The 19,898-nt window shown below is 39.1% G+C and overlaps 2 protein-coding genes across 21 annotated transcripts in view; one reads left to right on the forward strand and one right to left on the reverse strand.

The window, feature by feature from the left end:
• CERKL (CERK like autophagy regulator) overlaps nucleotides 1-8,108 on the forward strand; it is a 136,737-nt gene extending 128,629 nt beyond the window's left edge. For 2 of the 4 annotated variants that reach the window (XM_082690237.1, XM_082690235.1), the window contains one exon: nucleotides 7,913-8,108. In XM_082690237.1, coding sequence (XP_082546363.1) covers nucleotides 7,913-7,997 — 85 coding nt within the window. In that variant the 3' untranslated portion in view covers nucleotides 7,998-8,108. The remainder of the gene's footprint in view (nucleotides 1-7,912) is intronic. The other 2 variants (XM_082690236.1, XM_082690233.1) reach the window with 1 other exon arrangement.
• Nucleotides 1-19,898, reverse strand: part of ITGA4 (integrin subunit alpha 4) — a 220,344-nt gene that overhangs the window by 12,438 nt on the left and 188,008 nt on the right. For all 17 annotated transcript variants that reach the window (XR_014300465.1, XR_014300466.1, XR_014300467.1 and 14 more), the window contains 6 exons: nucleotides 16,296-16,445; nucleotides 14,100-14,176; nucleotides 3,099-3,249; nucleotides 1,358-1,453; nucleotides 620-699; nucleotides 201-290 (listed from right to left, as the gene is read on the reverse strand). Coding sequence is in view for 10 of the 17 variants with exons in the window: in XM_082690224.1 (XP_082546350.1) it covers nucleotides 201-290; nucleotides 620-699; nucleotides 1,358-1,453; nucleotides 3,099-3,249; nucleotides 14,100-14,176; nucleotides 16,296-16,445 (644 nt within the window). In the remaining 7 variants the exon portion in view is untranslated. The remainder of the gene's footprint in view (nucleotides 1-200; nucleotides 291-619; nucleotides 700-1,357; nucleotides 1,454-3,098; nucleotides 3,250-14,099; nucleotides 14,177-16,295; nucleotides 16,446-19,898) is intronic.

Raw genomic sequence — 19,898 nt, forward strand, 5'->3', positions numbered from 1 at the left:
CTCAGTAATGATTACAGAGTGCAAGAGACTAATGAAGAACGAAGCAAGAGGATGCGACACCAGGTTTTTTTTAAGGGATAGCAACAGCACAGGAGCTTTCCTTAAAAAATTTTTCAATATATTTTTTGACCAATAATATAAGAAGCACCAGAATTTAAAATCGGCTCTCAACTTTACAAGAGGAGTCCATATTTACTTACCCATGAACAGTTAGCATGACTTCGTACTTGAGAGGTATTGCTAAAGTCACTCTGTTCCGCTTCAGGTCCTCCCTTTCCCCCTCATTTGCACTACAGAAACAGATAAAAGACACCCTGTTAGAATCCCCCAAACATAAAAATCATTTTCAGAGAGGACTAATCACCTATCATGTATACCAAATGTATTTGGAGGCTTGGGGAGTGGGGGAAAAAAGACGTGGTGTCAAGCAATGTTTAGGACACGGTTGACAGAAATTTGCTCCAAAGATAGTGAGAGATTTTTTCGTTTCTTAGATCACACAAGAGAAGTTTTCTCCTGCAGACAATGGATCACAGCTCCGTGGTTCCCCTATGTGCCCCCACCCTAAAGTCAGGAGTCCACTTCTGTAGCCCCGTTGTTTTTTCACAATGAAATATACCAGGTGGCGTGCACTGTGATGCTGAGATCCTCTTCCGCTCTGCTGAGTGAGCTCACATCCAGCAGAAAGCTGACATCTATCTGTGAAACACAGAGAGGGAAACGCCCATTTTAAACAAAATCTAAAAACTATTTTTTTATCATCTGAAATTTTCTTAATGTTGATGTTCTGTGGAATGCAGATTGGAGACTATGTTCTAGAAGCACAGGCTATCCCTCCCCCAGGCAGTGAGCTAAGGGGGAAAGCTGTTGGGGTTGGGGCGATTTTCAAGCACCAGCGTTTCCACAAGTGACATTCAGAGACAAAGCCTCCTTCTAAATGGAAAGACAGGCAGGTCCAGACTGACAAAATTAGAGATGCTTTAACAACTTGAGTGAGGACTCTTGCCAGTAACACCTTTTTGTATAGCAGAGGTAACATGCCTGGCAGATAGGACCACCTGGGGTGGAGAGTGGTAGGGGGAGTGTCGGGGAGGGTGAGACGGGGGGGAGGAGAATGCTGATCGACACATTCACATGCCCATTTTGACACAAACATGTGCCCCCACTTTTTTTTTTTTTTTACAGTGAACATTGCCAAGAATATAAACACAATCTCAAAGATCTAAGCCCAGTGGGTTTGAGTTTTATTTCATCACTTAAGCAAATAAATAATTACATATTTGTATGCAGCATAAACAGAAAAAAAATATTTTATGTTCATGTTAGTAAGCAAAAACTATACATGCTAAATGCTTACCCTTGATAGGTGATCAACATATATGTAACCAACACTGCAGTCAAGTTTGACTAAGCCAGAGCTGTCTGTTACTTCACAGCTTATTTGTTTTTCTTCCTAGAAGGAAAAATGAAACAAATGCTTTAGGTAAGAAGGGAAGGAAAAGTAACATATGTTTAGGAACAGTCTTTGAAAAGCAAATCATTCCTGAAGAATTTGCCTTCCTGGAAGTCGATCTTCTGTTTACTTTTGGGATACATAGAAATATAAATAAAATTTATAAGTGTGTGTACACACACACACACACACACACAGATGTATATATTAATATTCCTTTAAATTCTCCAAAGAATACACAGAATAATTCCTGGCCTTGTAGCTTTCATCCATGTTTGTTTTCCTTATTTAACTCAAGGTCCAGTTTCTTGAAAAACCATGAAGCGAGTAATTCATAAAGTCCCTGTTTCATTGATCCTCTTTTGTCTGGGATGTGAGAATGAGGTAAAGGTGTGTAATTACAGTAACTGTCACCACAATAGGAGATTATATATATATAAATATATATATATATAATTCAAATATTCAGGGAAATATATATCTTGATGTTTCTATATACTATACTATGAGAAGTATACATATAAATACACACTATGTACTATAGATGTATATGCACTATAAATGTGTATATATAATAAATGTACTAAATATGTGTGTGTATATATATATATATATATATATATATATATATATAATATACACAGAAGTATATATTTTTTTTAAATTTTCCCCTCATACTATTGCAAATAGGCTCCTAGTGCTCTAGAGAAAGGAGTAACATATTCCAGAGAGGTCAAAGACCTAAGTGCCCTTGGTTTGAAGAGATAGTCTCTGGGTAAAAGAGGTGTAAATTTGTTAAGGGATAAGATAGGCACCAAAGGGGAAAGTGACTGAGGCTTTTCTCTCTGAAATCAACCTTATTAATGCCTTGCTGATAGATTTAACTGTTTACGACTGAGGCACGGTGGTAAGAAAAGGTCTCTAAGTGCTTCAAACTCTTGGAGGAAAAGAGAAATTGCCTGTGATCTGGTTGATACCAAGACTTCAGAATTTTGGTATTTGTTGGAAGTTCTTGGGGAACAAGACTGGGGATGTGAACGTAAAATGCAGAGCAGTAATTCTGGGCGCCTGCTTGGAGGACCAGTATTGCTTGTTCAGGGAGCTCAGCCACAAAGCGCGGCACCGTAGTGCCAGAGAAGCGTGCCATCAATGAGAGAAGCAGCGGCGCCCAAGCAGCTTGCTGGGACAAGAGGATCTCTCACGTGGTAACATTTAGAAGAGAGAAGTGGACTTTTTCGATCTCAGATACCAAGGAACTTATCATTTTGATCAGGAGCAAGAAGAAGTCTGAAAATCAATGGAATTTTGAATGGTAAGTCTGTATATACCCTAATATTTAGGCCTTACTTCCATGAAATGGATCATACCGTTTACATTTTTTTTTTTTAAATTTATTTCCTTGAGAGAGAGAGAACATACAAGTCGGGGTGGGGGCACAGAGAGGAGGAGAAGCAGGAGAAGCAGCCTCCCCACTGAGCAGGGAGCCTGGACATGGGGCTTGGACATTCGGCTTGGAACCAGGACCCTGAAATCATGACGTGAGCCCAAGGCAGAAGCTTAACCGATAAGCCACCTGGGTGCCCCTACACCATTTATATTTTTAAAAAATGAAATATAGTATCATGCTACGGTATTTGATACTTACCAGATCTAAAATCTTAATGAAGTAAAGGCCGGCGGGGAGTGTGATGTGCAGAGCTGTTTCATACGCATCATCTCCAGCATTAAACAAGGACACATTCAACATTACTGTCTTCATACTTCCAACAGCAAGATAGGTCTTATTTTCATGTGGTCTAAAAATTAAGTAATATTTAATACTGCTTAGTAACAAGTAAGTGATGTTTGGGAAATAAATATCCCATCCCCTCATTTATACTGATCACAAAATACTAATTTGGGAGAAAAAAAAACATGGGGGAGGTGAGCCCATATAAGTAGACACCAGTTCATGTGAGAACTCAATTCTTCATGTTTCAGATAAATTCAATCAGCTATTACCCAGGAAGTTTGTTAATTTTTAATTAGCCCTAATTAAGCTACACTCCTTTCTGTTTCACTTCTAGAGCTTTAACATATTTTCCCTCAGTATTGCACAGTATTTTTCTAAAAGCAAAGCTATGTTTCTTTTCTTTACTTTGGAAAAGACCTTGACCGAGCTGCTGCTTAAACCGAAGGGGGGATTGGGGAGACCGGGGGAAAAGGAGACTGCCGAGGGAACCACCACCCAAACAGAGGCGGTTTGGGGGGAATGAGCACAGCCCCGGGAGGGACGGCTCTCCAGCAAGTGGACAGCACTACAGTCTGCTGCAACAGAATTCATTTCTCAAGGCAGGCTGGTCCCCTCTACCGATAACTAGACCACATTTAAAATAGAACTGCAGCCATGCTTTGCCCGTGACCTGGAAAGGAAGAGCAGACTGCTGCAAATCCAGACCTACGAGTAAGGATTTGCAGTTCTGGCTCTGGTCCTCAGGCCTCCAAGGTGGGAAGAGGTGCTTCAGCATCTTGAAGTCTCAGCTGCCGTCCGCAGAAGTAGTAATTACTATGCTGAAAATTTGGCTCATGCACATCCCATGAAATCCTCAGAATAACACGTTTATATATAAAGAACCTGAGGTTTAAGGCCCTTCAAAGCAGCACAGCCAAAATCTTCTAAAGTCTCCAGGAAAATGCCTGCACAGCCCATTCTCTTTACCAAGGAGAGAATTAGAAGAGCCCAAAGAAAACCTTTACACAATGGTTCTATAGAAGAATTTAAAATTTAGAAAAATTGGTTCAGCCAGTGAAGGATGTGACCCAGAGGAAAGTGTCAGGTGAGGCTAATCCTGGCAATAAGAAAGGTAACCTCTCTCCTGGGTCTTGAGAAGCTTTCCTCAACCTTACACTGTACCATTCTGATCAACAATGTATAGAAGATCAGTGTCCGAATAAACTACAGAAATGCTAAACACAGAGTCCGTATTCAAGGGTTATTTGTGAACTGATTTAAAACAAAGTGTGTCTGAGAACAGGGTTCAAGAACAGGTTTCCAAATTTATGCTTGTAGCCATTATTTGAAGACACATGAATGACTGACTATAACTGAAACCCCCTACATAATTATTAGGTTCATCATTCCTGGATACAACAGCAGTTTAAGAGATCCCGACCCTTGGAGTGCTTGTCAAAGACAGATGTATAGACAAATAGACAAATATAAACAAATATTACCAATCCACGGGAAAGAGTTGTGAATGAGGAGCCCTGGGAACTCAAGGCAGGGAACCACTTTTGCCTGAAGGTAGCGGGGCATGTTGCTTTTTGCTTTTCTACCATTCTGGTTATTTAGGTTTATTTAATTTTAGGACTATTTAATTTCTTTTTTAATATAAAAGTAGGAAAACTTCATGACTGAACATGACTTAACATGAATTATACCCTTAATTGATTTCTCAAGCCCTCCTTCTCCAGTCCAATTTTCACACTGCCAGAGAGGATCACTTTCCAGAAAGCAAACTTGACAATGTCATGTGCCTGCTTAACATGCTTCAGTGCCTTCAAGACGAAGGCTAACTTACGAGCACAGTACAGGAGGCCTCACTTTGCACTGCACAACTTATTCCTTTGCTTTAGACATACTCACCTGCAAATAGGTATCCAAACATCTGTGTCTGTGTCTTAATTCAAGCTACCTCTCCTTTACATTTTCCCTTCTTTGTGTCTCTGGCTGATTTGTTCTTGTTCAAAACTCAACGAAGTGTTAATAGTTACAAGAAGTTCTTCTCGTTGATACTCTTTGCTAACCCCTATAGCTCAGCACTGCATCCACCCCCCCCCCATAGCTCAGCACTGCATTCCCCCTAACAAAAGTAGCTTCTCCCTCTCCCAGTACACTGGGCACACCTTTAAGGCAGTATTTTCACAGAGTCTGCTTTTATTATCACTAGAGTGAGTACTGGAAAGTAGATGCTAGATCATGATTATCACTGTTTTCTCAGAGCCTACAAACACAGTGCTCAAAAAATATATGTGGCATGTCACTGTATCAAACATTAAAGACGGTGGGATAACACTAAAGAAAAACATCAGAAAACCTGAAGAAATTATTGGATAAAAGATTGTAAAAGAAAGTTCATCAACTCATTATAAATTCTACCAAATGATATCCATGTTTGTCTGTCCCATGACAGTATACAAATTCCAAATGTTTCGTTAAATAAACATCTACCACTACTACATTCATGTGATCTATTCCCTATCACACAACATAACATTTTAGTAGCAATACAGCTATTGAACTAACCAATAAATTAATGGCAATATCAATACTGGAAATAGGTTTGTTTTTTTTTTCCCCCAAGATTTGAGACAGACAGCATGTGCATGAGCCAGGGGAGAAGCAGAGGGAAAGAGGGAGAGCGAGAGAGAGAAGCAGACTCCCCATGGAGCAGAGAGCCCAATGTGGGGCTCCACTAGGGTCTCAATCCCAGGACCCTGAGATCATGACCTGAGCTGAAGTTGGATGCTTAACTGACTGAGCCACCCAGGAGCCCCTGGAAAGAATCTAGTTTCTGAGAAGTAATTATTTTCATGAACTTCTGAATATGCAAACAAATTAGAGATGCTTCTCCCCATTCTTCTCCTTCTAATGGTAGAGATCAAAAAAGCTGCGCAGTTCAATTATACCTAAAAATTCTTCCCCTCTTACCCTGATTTTTCTTTCCATTTTACACTTATCAAGATAGCACATATAGAAAAACACACATATCCTAAAATTCAGTTCGGGGAATTTTTACAAACTGATTACACTAATGAAAGCAACACCCAAATCAAGAAAATGTATCACTAGCACGAGAGAGAAATGACTTTATGCCCCCTCCCTTCCTCTACCCATCATCTTCCTTTTTTATTTTATTATAGACTGGCTTTGCCCAGTTTTTCTATTTCTTATAAGTGGAATCACAGAGTATTTAATTTTTACCTATCAGGCTTTCTGTACTTAAAAATTTGTTTAGAACATTAAACTCTACAGATGCATGGAGTTGTGAGTGGTTTATCCTCATTGGCATATATGTATCCATTTATAAATATAGCACATTTTCTTTATCCAATAATCATTGGGGATTTTGACAATTCTAATTCGGAGCTATTACAGTCTTTCGGGGAACATATAGATGTATTTCTGTTGGGTTAGTCTATCTGTCTTAGAAGGAGACCTCTACGGTTTGTGAACCCAGGATTAACTCCTAAGCATGCCTAAATCTGGCAAATTTTGGCACCCAGCTTAAATTATACCAACAACTTATATATAAATAACAAAATAAACCCTAAGGCACTCTAGTATACCAAAAAATAAAAAACATACTACAGAATGGTCATGTAAAAAGCAAATGTACATAGACAAGGGTCTCAAAATCTGCTGTCTAAAGGCCAAATTTGGGCCCCTTCCTGGTTTTGTCCTTGGGGTTTATTGGAACACAGCCATGCTTGTTCATCTGGGGCGACTTCGGCACTGTGATGGCAGAGGTGAGAGGCGGAGACAGACCTCTGTGCCTAGAATATTTACTCTGTCCCTTCATGGAAAGAGTTTGCTGGCTCTGGCATAGAACTACCTAAGTATCATTAGTTGCAAAATAAGCACAAAAAAGGACATCACTGTATTTTAAATCTGATCATTCTGACACGGATAGAGGCTTTGTTATTTGGGATGGCATCAGATGCAGCATCAGAGAAACCACGCCCCCCCAGCCCCACCCCGTCCTCAGAATCTCTGGGTTGGCACTGGGGACATCGAGGAGGAAGGAACGAAGACCAAGTGGGTGCACAGCATCTCTAGCTTCTGATCCCTGGGTGTGAAACGTTAGGTCTTTTCTGGAAGGATGTGTAATAACTAACACAACAGTAATCCTACACCAAAGCTATCCTTTCCGGGTGGAGGAAGCAGACTCAGCGACCGCACGCTCTTCCTCCCACCGTTTCAGGGAATGCCTGTGATTTCCTCAGGCTCCTGTCCTAAACCTTTGTGTTCCACAAGTACGCATCTGCTTGGCGGCACAGAGGGCAGAGAGAAAATAAATGTGTGAGGACCCGGGCGTCCTACATTCCCCCCACTGCTCTGCAATCATGTTACAACTGAAGGAACCTAAGAGGTTCTAAAAGTAAACTTCAGCTTGACATTAAAGTTTAATTAAGACTTGTGGAAGAGCTGCCTAGAAATAGACATTTATAAAATATTCTGGCTTGTAACCAAAGCATTAGTCACTGAGCACCTTTGGGAAAGAAGTTGGCACTTAGACAAGCAACAGAAGGTGAGAGCACTGCATAAACAGCTAGGTTCCAAGACAACAGCAAATTAAGGAGAAACACTGTGTTCACATTTCAGCAGCCAGACTCCCGGTTCATTTTCCATTTTTAAGCTATTTTGCCACATTACCACAATGACGATATACATCTTACTGTATCCGGATTCATTAACAGGGTGCCCTCAGAAAGATACCCACCAGCTTTTTATGGGAGACAGAAGAAAGGTCCAGGTGCACATCTGGAAGTGCGACAAGGCTGAACGGAGCTTTCCCCGGGAATCGTGGTTCATTCTTCATTAAAACATGCATAATGCACGCTTGAAATTTACAAAGCAGCCCAGAATCCACATAATTTAAACAAATCAAGGTACTGTGTACATAGAGAATCATAACTTAATAAGTGAAAAAGGAAGAATAGAAAAATGATGGATTTCGGCAGCAGGCTCTATATTTTCCCTAAGTGAACAATATCGTTTTATTTTGCAAGAAATTCTCCCCATGTCTTAGGATAATGAATGCTTTGATAAGATGAATTAGGGCTTCATGGCTAACATGTTTTTAATCAAGATGCTAGAATGAAATATAATGCAAATGGAGATGTTACCTGTGTTGAGGTCCAGGAGTCATTTATTTGACAAAAAACAAGCCTGCAGCAAGTGGCCTACAAGCCTACATGTGAACTGGTGCCTTTTTGCTACTGACTTCAGAGAAAAAGAAAATACTGGAAAATTCTCATTAACTAAGATATGTCAGTTAACTAACATTTAAGGAGTCTGCCTTTGAATAAAGGCGGACTCCTGGAGGTCCCAAGGAGTAGAGCAGGAGGCAGAAGGCAGTACTCCCTTGCTGTTGCAGAAGAGAGGCCCCTCGTTCAGCTTCAGGGAATGAATTACGATTGCTCTACAATAATTCGTGGATGAGCGTGCGACAAGGTCCTGTAAATCAGAGTAAGAGGTCTGCTAAGGGGATTCCCTTCCTCGAAGGCAGCCTCGAGGGGACACAGAATTTTGCTTTTACCCCTTTTCTTTGGTTGGCAGCCTTGCTGCTGCTACAGTCTTTGGGGGACAGTAAGGGAAAGGCCAAGAAAACGGTGAGGATAACCATGCATGCCCAGAATTTGGTAGCTGCCTATTAAGCCTACAGCCACCTCCTGCTTATTATGCAAAAACAATTAAGCGCCTTTATTATTTAAGCTACAATTCACCAAGTATTGTCAACGGCAGTTACAAGTGGTCCTAACCCAATGAACGCACTTGCTCAGGAAAAGCCTTCATGGATTACCCAGGATGCATGACTGCGGTAGAGAAGGGAAGCAGTGTCCTCTAGATCAGTCATGAATATGAAAGACTTGATTTTAAACTGTCGACCTGAGGGCTAATACCTGCTACTGTATTTGTAATCTGGATAAAAATCATATTTGCTCATCTTCGTTTTGTCAGGCAAACTCATACGATCGGGGCTGACGGTCCCGAGAATTTAGACCTCTGGTTAGAAGCCTCAAGTTAATGAGCACGTGAGACAGTGTGCGCCTGCGCTGCCTGGCTTGCTGTGGGCACTCTGTTCGCAGAAACTCCTGCTCTTTGCTGTGGAAATGCATTGACCCACAGCGGGTCTGCGCTCGGAGGCACCTCATGCCCTCTGTGCCAGAGGGTTTATGGTGGGGAGAATGGGCCGCAAGCATGCTTACTATTCCTGAGCAGGGAGAGAGGACCTCTGTGGGGGAGAGGCACAGTTTGGTCTGATAGGTGACAATTTATCCCAAGACACAGCACTTTGTCGCAACCCTTCACTGGGGGCCTAAGGACTGATGAAAAGAGATTTCACGTGTAAACTCTGCAAGTCAGTATTATTTACCTAACGGAGATGGCCTGTAACTTTCCTAGTTGATGCAGAAGATGGGGGACTTAGACCTCTTACTGGCATCCATGCCACTTCAAACCTCATGCAATGGCCAACTGCCAACCCAGTCCATCAGCGGCTTTCTTGGGACAGAAAGAAGCCTTCAACTCCAGAGAAACCACCGGTCCACATGCAGAAAATGCCAAGGATTCAGTGGCAGTATTTCACGTTATGGCCAAACTTTTTTTTTTTTAAATCATGGTCTACCCATATCCCAGTAACAGTGTTACCAGGAATAACTTCCACAAACCTTCATGTATTTCAAGCTTTGTGCTATGCACTTGGTTTGCAGTATTGCATTTTTACCTTTGAAGCAACCTTATAGAGTAGGAATGATTTTATCTTCTGATCAAGGAGGAAAGAGGTTTACAGAGGGGAAAAGGCTTCTTTAAAAAGGCCATTCAGCTAGTAAATGGTAGATAAACTTTAACCAGATTAGCTTGACTAGATCTGAAACTCTTCACCACCACCGCTTTGCTTCCCAGATTTTAGTTTGATAAAAACCACTCATACCCCTTTTGATACTTATTTCTGGCCTGGTGCCCCATAGATTCTGATTCAGATGTTCTGGGGCCTAGAAAATTGCATTTCTATTAAGCATTCCAGGTGATTCTCATGAAGGTGACTCAAAGCCCACACCTTCAGAGATGCTGCCTTTCCCACCACTGGCTGCCATTTAAAATCGTAATGGATTTGACAAACGTCAAGAAATATGATCACTTCAAAGTTTAAAAAAAAAAAGTAGATAACAGATTTTCTTATTGTGAGAAAATATATACTGAAGACAAATAAATTATTTCATATCTTATTAAGACGTATTTTCATTCTTCAGGAAAGAACTTAGGTGTTATTAGTAAAATTTTTATATAAACGTCACTGTCCCATTTCTTCATAGGCCAATGTGGTTGCAGAGAAAGATGACAAAGTGGACAGTGGGAGTGCCTGGTTTAAGAAAATGAAAACACTACTTATTTATAGCTTAGATAAGCTTTCACCCACGCAGCTCTTCTTATCAGAGGCCCATGACAGCAAAAACACCAAGAAAACTAAGCATCTGAGGAAGACAATAAATACATGAATGGGGAGGCTGTAAATTATTCGTCTAATAACTCAACAAAGGCCCCACATTACATGCTGGGATACAAAGTAGTTAGTAGTCATTGTTTTTGGACTCTCTGAGCAGCCAATCTGGATAATTTAAGTATAAAGTCCAATTATAAATCAAATAGGTTAGGGCTTCTTGGCCCTCAACTGTGGATGCTCAAGGCTATATTGGCATTGCCTAAGTGAAAAGAATTAATTTATTCTCTGCCATATGTGATCCCACCCCAGCAGGGTACTCAACACTGTTTGTCAACCTTTTTACTCATTCCTATCCCATTTATCTTAACAGCTATTTTGAATCTTTTCCCATTCTCTTCAAGTTCCCAAGTCCATCCTCAAAGCCCTCACTTTCCATATATTAACTTACTTTTTATCCTGGCCATCCCTGATTTCTCTGTATTTCCCTTCCTGCCACTTTGAGATTTCTTAATTTTTGTCAAGCACCTTTTTCTTCGCTCAAGATAAAGACAATCTTAACTTCTCTCTAAAGCTAACTCCTCCACCAGAGTCTGATCCCATTTTATGCTGTTTCCTAAGGACCTTGTTCTATTCTCAGCAAACAACCATTAGTCACCTATAGCACTCCAGGCTCTCTATTAGGCACTGGGAACACTCAGATGAAAAGACAGAAACCTATATTGATGCAGCTCACAGGACAGTGTGGAGACAGACAGTAAGAGTGGTGAGCGTAAATGCAAAAGGACCAGGGTCACAGGACTTGTGTTCCTGTACTTGAAGACAAAGAAAAACAGCTGAGATTTATAAGACAAATGAGAGTTAATCAGATAGATAAGTAGGAGGAAGAAAAAGATACAGAGGCTTGAGAATGCGTGGTCAAACAAGTATTCTGCCATTCATGGAAAAAAGTCCCGTGGCGTGGTTGAGATTTTAAGTTTTAATGAGCCCTTGGAGCCCTGTTATCAGAATATATGTTAGAAAGTTCACACTTGGAGTGCCCGGGTGGCTCAGAGGGTTAAGCCTCTGCCTTCTGCTCAGGTCATGATCCCAGGGTCCTGGGATCAAGCCCCACATCAGCTCTCTGCTCGGCAGGGAGCCTGCTTCCTTCCCCCTCTCTGCCTGCCTCTCTGCCTACTTGTGATCTCTGTCTGTCATATAAATAAAAATCTTTAACAAAAAAAAAAAAAAGAAAGAAAAAGAAAGAAAGAAAGAAAGCTCACATTCTGGAAATACCACAGATGAGGATTTAGAATATTATAAAATCAGAGGTCAGAAGCCCAAAGAGTGGGAAAGGTTGGGGACCCAGGAAGGATATTGAGTATCTGGTTTGGAGCAAGAGTGGTAGAGAGAGAGAGAGAGAGAGAGAGAGGGCGGGATGGGGAGAGAAGCATGATATATAAAATACACCTGTAGGTGGTAGTATTACAGAACTTAGTAATTTACTGTACCTCAGGGATAAGAAAGAGAAAAATGCAGGTTGAGCTCCAGGTTGTTGGCTTTGGAGACTAATGGTTGTGTCACCGGTGGATAGTGACTGGGCACCCAAGAGGACAGGACAGTTGCATATGTGGGTGTGAAACTCGGATACTGATCTGAGCATCAGCAGTGTAGACAGGCCAGGCGAGGTCACAGCTGTGGGCACAATTACTCAGGGAAAACAGGGGGGTGTGAGAAAGGGGTAGGTGGACAGGTTAGGAAGCCAAGAGAGCCAACATCAAAGATCCTCAAATGACAAGTGAGAAAGCTAGAGAAGTTGGAGGGGAACCCGAGTTTGATGGCAACGTGGAACTTAAAGCAAAAGACGTGCAAAAGGTGAAGGGAGCAGCTGCCGGCGCTTCAGAGGGGAGAGAGAGAGTCCTGACAGAGTCTGAAAAGTGCTCCAGGCTTGAAGTCCATTTCCCTCTTCAATTTAGTTTTTACTCTGCCTTTGACCCTCACATGTGTTTGTGTCGTCCCATGATTCGATAAATAACGAATTTCATCACCACCTAGAAATTTTTCAGTTGAACCTACTCGTTCCCAGTACATGCTTTTTCCCTTTGAACTCAGACTCTCCCTTGGCTACTCCTGCAGTGAAATTTCCATCTTAAAAGTTGCCAGGAACATCCTTTTCTCACCCACCAGTCACATTTTTAATGCTAGTTCCCATGACCTTGCCCCAGGCATTGTGCTATCTGAGCTCTCTATAAAATTTTACAATATGAAGTCCCTTTTTCTGTATTTTCCACTGGCTCTTTCACTATGGATTTGCTTGTCTTAGTTCTCTGGGGATACCTTTACAGTTTCCCCCAGGGACTCCCTCTTCTTGTGAAGACTGTTAAATAAAACTGTCCCCTCCCCAACTTGATCCCTCATTCTTTCCTCTGGGAAATTCGCATTTCCACACATTCCCTACCCCAGGTCCCCCTTCATGCTCACAGATCCTAATGTGTAGGCGACTTCCAAATAATCCTGAACTAGATTTTCAAGTGGAAAGCTGCATGTAGAAATCCCACCAAATTCAACATGTCCCAATTTAAGCTTGTTTCCTTTTTATCTCCACCTCCCCCCAAATAATTTCCCATTTTCCTGTCCTGTCACTGATGTCTCTATCCCCTCTTACTTTCTGTACGCAATCAGACCTCAACCTCACGATGGATTCTCTCTCTGGTCCTCATTTTCACATCTTCCCTCTAGCATGCAGACCAATTTCAAAACAGGGTAGTTAGACATGATACATTTGATAAAATTGCAGTTGGTTTATTTCCCATGATAAAATAGTAACAGCAGCCAACATTCAACTAATTTTGACTGTATGCTAGGTAGGTACTATTCTTTGCATGATACCTGGATTATCTTTTTACTATTCCCTCTTCTATGAATTTAGACAAGCAAAGTGGTTTATTCCCTTTCAAATGTTCTCATATACATTTAGGGATTTCTTTTGTACATCATTCTGACTTATGTTACCAGTTTTTGGATGATAAAAACCCTAAGGATTATATGTTAGTGAACACTAGCTCATTTTGCCACCAAAACTCTATTAATAGGCACTTACACCTGTCTAAAACATAGTAACAATCATGATAGCTCAAGGCACAACTAAATCCTGAAATATCTTCTGAGCGGTCAGTGAAAGATTAAAATATGCTTTATAAAATCTTGGTGCTCACATATTCTCGCTGATCAAAAACTGGTAACCTCTGAGTATTTATGTTCTGTGGGTGACAAATAGATTACTTATTCCTTATTACAAATAGATTACTCTTTCAGGAAAGTGTTGTTTTTTTGTTTGTTTTTTCCCCCCGCAATTCTTTGAATGCTGCTAATCCCTAAGGAATAGTTCTTAGTCCTTTTCTCTTTAGAACCTACAAGCACACACCCATTGCCCATCTTGATGAGTAACAGTAAATTATACTTACTTTAAAAATCCAAATCTCGCAGAAACCTGTAAATCAGCTGAACAATTTTCATGGGCACAAAATCTTGCAAAGTTTATCTGGAAATAAAACATAACAGTATTTTTTATGGTAATTCAACAATTTGGGATACCTCTATTCTTAAGCATAAGACATCTATGACTTATTTTGCCACTTTTGAATTAGTCACAGGTTCAAATGACAACTGTAGGGCTAAAGGAACTGATTCTTCCAACAGGTAAACTGAATGCCTAAATTTGTTTAATGGAAAACATTATTGCTTCTTTTATAAATTGTTATGGGAAAAAAATGAGTTTAATAAAACAGATAAAGTTTTAGAGGTAAGTGTTTAAAATCTGTGCTGCCAAGATGTTCACTGCTGAGTTCCTTTCAATTTTCTGGTGCTACAGTTTGATACCACGTATTACAAATAAACATGGCCCTTACTTTTCACAGATGGTAGGACAATGGGCTTATATTTATTGAAAACAGCAAAATATAGAAATTTAGAAATTTTACTCTGAGGACACATTGAACATAGTAATAGTTAACACTCAGGGTTCTAGAATCTACTTAACTCAGAGCATTTTAGTAGGACCCAGAGATACTCAAAGGTACACGGGAAAACCCGAGGAATAAAGAAAAGAGTGGAGAGAGAGAAAAAGGAAGCTGAGAGGAACAGGTGAAAAGGGAGAGATGCTAAGAGAAATCTAGAAAGTCAGAGGAGGAGCTAGGTTCATTAAATGGAAAATGACTAGCATGTTGTCAAATAGTGCATCCGATCACAGACTACCTCAACCTGGTGAAGCAGAAGGGAAGCGAAAATCTTTCTCTAAATGATTAGGTAAACATGATTTTTTCCCTATCACTCTTACTTGTAAAGCATGGTGCTCTAAAAACCAAAAGGTAGAATTTTATTCTAATGTAACTACATGTTGCCAGGTTTGGGCTTATGTACTTACAACACTGTGGTTTTCATTATTAAACATAGTTAAGAATAGTTGATATTGATAACTAAAGTTCAACAGAAGGGTGAAAACACTGACTTCCGTAGATCTACCATAGATATATTCATAAGGGTATTGAGAAAACTTGCCTTGAGTTATTATGTTCACCTGATCTAGTGTTCTAGAGAATCATGAGTGTCAGCTCAAATTGCTTCAAGTGACTTAGTAGCAATTTGTCTAGACAGGATATGAACTAGCCCTTCAAGTGTCCCTTCTGCCTTCTACATTCCTTGTGCCATGAGCAAATACTTTTTTTTTTTTTTAGATTTTATTTATTTATTTGACAGAGAGAGAGAGAGAGAGAGAGATCACAAGTAGGCAGAGAGGTGGGCAGAGGCAGAGAGAGGGGGAAGCAGGAAGAGAGTGGGGGTGGAGTTGTCTGGATCCCAGGACCCTGGGATCATGACCTGAGCCAAAGGCAGAGGCTTAACCCACTGAGCCACCCTGGCAGCCCTAGCAAATGCTTTTAATGAATGTTTTTACCATGCCCTCAAACATCCTGTTGACTAGGTCTTTGTGTTGTTGGACAGGAAAGGTCCAAACAACTGGACTCCTGGGGGTAAACGCACTGCCAGTGAAATGGAGGTATTTTGGAATACATTAGAAAAGGCTGTGCACTGGTTAGAATGCCAGATCCATCTCAAAATGCAATGGATCCTGGGACATGGCTGCAAAGCCTGTAGTTGAATTTGAAAGAGAAATTGTTGTATAACAGAAATACTTATGTTTATAAATGAGTAAAAGCCAGCAAGGGAATTTGCCTACTGAGATATGAATGGATCTGGGTAGAGTGAATGAGAGGGAGACAAAATGAGAGAGAAGGAGTCAGAAAATGAAAAAGGGGAAGAGAAACCTCATGAATGTGACTCACTGTCATTATGAGCACTCCCTAGCAATTTATTTTCCTCATGGGCAAGGAATCAAGGAAAGAAGATTAACATCTCATGTATATGGGAAGCTATTGCTGGGACTAAATGCAGATTTTAAAATATTCAGTTCAATATCCTAAAGGAAATATAAAAAATAAAAATGGAAAACAAGACATACCATAAATCTTTTTATATTAAAAAATTCATAAAAAATTTTAAAGAAATCAGAAAGATAACTCATTTCCCCAGAATTAGGCAATGTTTCAAAAAAATTACTTTAGTTACATGCACATCACGTTTTGAATAAAGGAAAATAGTCTTACTGTTTTTTCAATTATGTCTTTTTCTTTCTTCTGCTGGAGAATTGGCTGAAGTGGTGGGAACTCTTCTGCATTTCGTTTACTGATGACATGATGCCCAAGGCGGTAAGCAGCTTCAATCCGAACTGGGGTGAGGATGTCCCGCACATCTTTCTAAGGAAATTTAAAGCCTTAAGTTAGAAATAACAACAAGTATGTAAATGAAAACATACATAGAAAGTTCCTCCATCTCTGCATTAAAGTCAAACAACATGGAAAGGAAAGTATTTGCCTTTTCCTCTAAATTATTAAAATACACTGAATGTGTATTTTTTTCACATTACAAAAAGCATGTATGTTTATTAGAAAAAAACACAAAAAGAGCATAAAATTAAACATATCCAGTTTGTGCTGTAGTTTTATATTTGGACATATGGTCTTTGATTTAGATATTTTCTATGCATACTTTTTATCAATTGACATAAGCATTTTCCATTATGAACTCTTTGTAAATCACTTCAAAGTACTAATCAGCATTTTATTCTGTTTAACATTTCCCTGTAGTAAACTTGTAGAAATAGGGTATCTCAATTTATTCTAGTTTCTTTTATAGGTCTCAGTAACATTTTAATTCAATTTGATTCATTTAATTTTGTATTTATTATGAAATCTATTTTTCTATTATTTATGGAGCTTTCCCAATTATATTTTTAAGAAGGTTATAAATAATATGTGGGGAAGTTATTTGTTTTATAGATTTAATCTTTTATCCTAGTCACTTTACTGAATTTTATTAGTTGTTACAACTTTTCTAAGTTTATTGTGCTTTTACACTTCACAAAGAAAATTCTTGGATTATTTATCAATTACAGAGGAATTTTACCCATCTGGGATCCATTCTGATTTCCATTCTGCATGACATTCTTTGAAATTTAATATCTTATACTAATTTTTACATAGCATTTCTCATTCATAATCTTATGTATATGTGGTCAAAAAGCTTTTTTGAATGATTTTTTAAAAGACTTCGAGACAGAGATAGCAAGAGAGAGCACAAGTCGGGAGAAGAGGGAGAAGCAGGCTCCCTGCTGAGCACGCAGGGCTCCATCCCAGGACCCTGGGATCACGGCCAGAGCAGAAAGCAGCTGCTTAACCAACTGAGCCACCCAGGCACCCCTTTTTTGGATGATTTTTAAATTTATTTTATTCTGCCCCCAGAGAAACAGCTCTTGAGTTCATTACACTCATTGTCAATTCACATATTTTAATTTGAGTTTCCACGTGCAGGCATTATTTTTCTCTTTTAAAAATATCTTCCCATGTACTTAAAGATTATTTGATTATTCACCAGCCTCCTACTGCAGAATATACCACATAGTGTCAAAATTATTTAGTAACATACATATATACACAAACAGTAAAATAGCTGGCAGGAACTTTGAAAGCAGTTGTTCTCGAATCTCATGCCTTTGGGGGGGAAAAGTCAGTAATGCATAAAACATGGTACCTCTTAGCACTTAACCCGGCCCTCTCTAGACAGAAATGAGATTTTCAAAGTGTACTGAACAAAACAGACACCTTTTTTTTTTCTCATTATCTAAGTAGGTGGGCAAGTAAGATTTTACTGATGAAGTAATCTATGAGGATTTATATCAGAATTCAGGAGACAAATTTCATGAAATAAGACATGTTGATGGCAAATCTATAAAACACGTATCTTAAGCGCCACAAAAATTAAATGGAGAAATAATCTCCATTTAATTAACAATCAGTAGTTAACAATCAGTAAAGACTATCTACTTGGAGCTGCGCAATTTTTTCTTTTATTACTAGAATTATTACTATACTTTGATGTGTGAGCTTTACGTCACAGTTTGACCCTACCTTTCAAACACCCATTTCAATCTACAGGTTATTCTCATTTTATTTATGTATTTGTTTGCTTGTTTTTAAGTAATCTTACAAACCCTGAAATCAAGAGTCGCATAGTCTACCAATTGAGACACCCAGGCACCCTGGGGTTCCTATTTTAAAAAGGAAATTCAACTAAGTTCCTTTTGACCATTTAAAGAGACTCAAGTGTTTGCACCAGGGCTAGACATATTACCTTAAACCATAACTGAGGTTTATGTTTATTCAATTCCTGAGTAGATCCATGATTTTGTCATTAACAGAACTCCTAGTAAGTAACATTAGTGGCCCAGGTTTTTATTACCTACAGACATTTCAAGATTGGAATATGGCTTAAACATTAGTGCCTAACAGCAAATAGAGAACAGATAGTTTGTAAAGCTTATCAACTAGTAATCCCTAACGGGTATAGGAAAAATGCCTGTAATACAGATGACGGCTGTGATGTAGCAGCTTGATAAAAATCAATGAAGTAAATTAATCATGATGATCTATGACATAAAAGACTACCTCTACTCTATCTTTATGTAAATAAAGATGTAATTTTTTCTTTTTACAATATTTATAACTATCAATATATGTATATAGTGGCTAAGAGCAAGGGGTTTGTAGGTACAGAGGTTCCAATCTCAAGTGCAACACTAACAACTTGGACAAATTACTTCATCTGTCTATGGCTTAGTTACCTCATCTGAAAAATGCAAAGAAAGACAATTTATGATACCTGTACCTACTGCTATGAGCATTCAGTGGCACGAGGTTTGCAAAATACTTAGCATAACACTTGGCACTTAAGAGTTCGATAGATGTTAGATAGTGACTTATTATAAATATGCTGCTTCAAAATATAGCTACATCAGCCAATCAAGAAATTAATGAATTTCAGTTTCTAATAAGAAAAGCAGGTGAACAATTAGAGGGAATAAACAAAATAGAAAAGAAAATCAGACCATTGCCAGTCAATGTGTATTAAGTAGGAAATGAGTTAGACTTGTATTAGACTTGCATTAATTAGCTAGTACCTGGAAGATATGGAGCATGAATCAGAGCACACAAGATCTCTTAGTACTTTTCCATTTTTATACATGGAGATGATTTTATTAAAGTACTTGATAAGTGATCACCTCAACATGAAACTTGGACCGTATAGGAATGCTGCAAATCAAGGCCCAAATCCCAAGTTATCAACTTGTGAAAACGGAACAGCTTGAAGCCCTGAGTATTACAATAGCAAACTTGATTAAATTATTCCCTAGGTGTAGGAGCTAGACAGCCACTGATTGTCCCTCCACATGTCCACTGTTTTAATTCTTCTCAACAAGCTTGCTTTGACCAAATCGCATGTTATCTAATTCATACTAATTTTCCACAAGGTCTTCTCTACATCTGGTGTATATTACTTTCATTATCCTAATTAGCTATTAATTATGCTTTTCTCACAATATATAAAATGTACGTGCACTCTTGCAAGAACTGTATTTGACAGATATTCACACTTATTTAACTTTAACAGTTCCACCTAAGACAAAGGCTAAAATATCAAAAATGTCTTGAAATGACTAATTAAGTATTTGGGAGGGAAAAAGTAGATTTGCTTAAAATTCTTCATTTGGATGGGCATGTGCTATCTATATTAAAAATAATGAAGATTCCATGCCACATTTTTATGGACAATTACATAAAATAGGGCAACCCACAGGCGTGCAAATGAGCACA

This window comes from Mustela nivalis (assembly GCF_964662115.1).
Source record: "Mustela nivalis genome assembly, chromosome: 11".
Classification (NCBI taxonomy): domain Eukaryota; kingdom Metazoa; phylum Chordata; class Mammalia; order Carnivora; family Mustelidae; genus Mustela; species Mustela nivalis.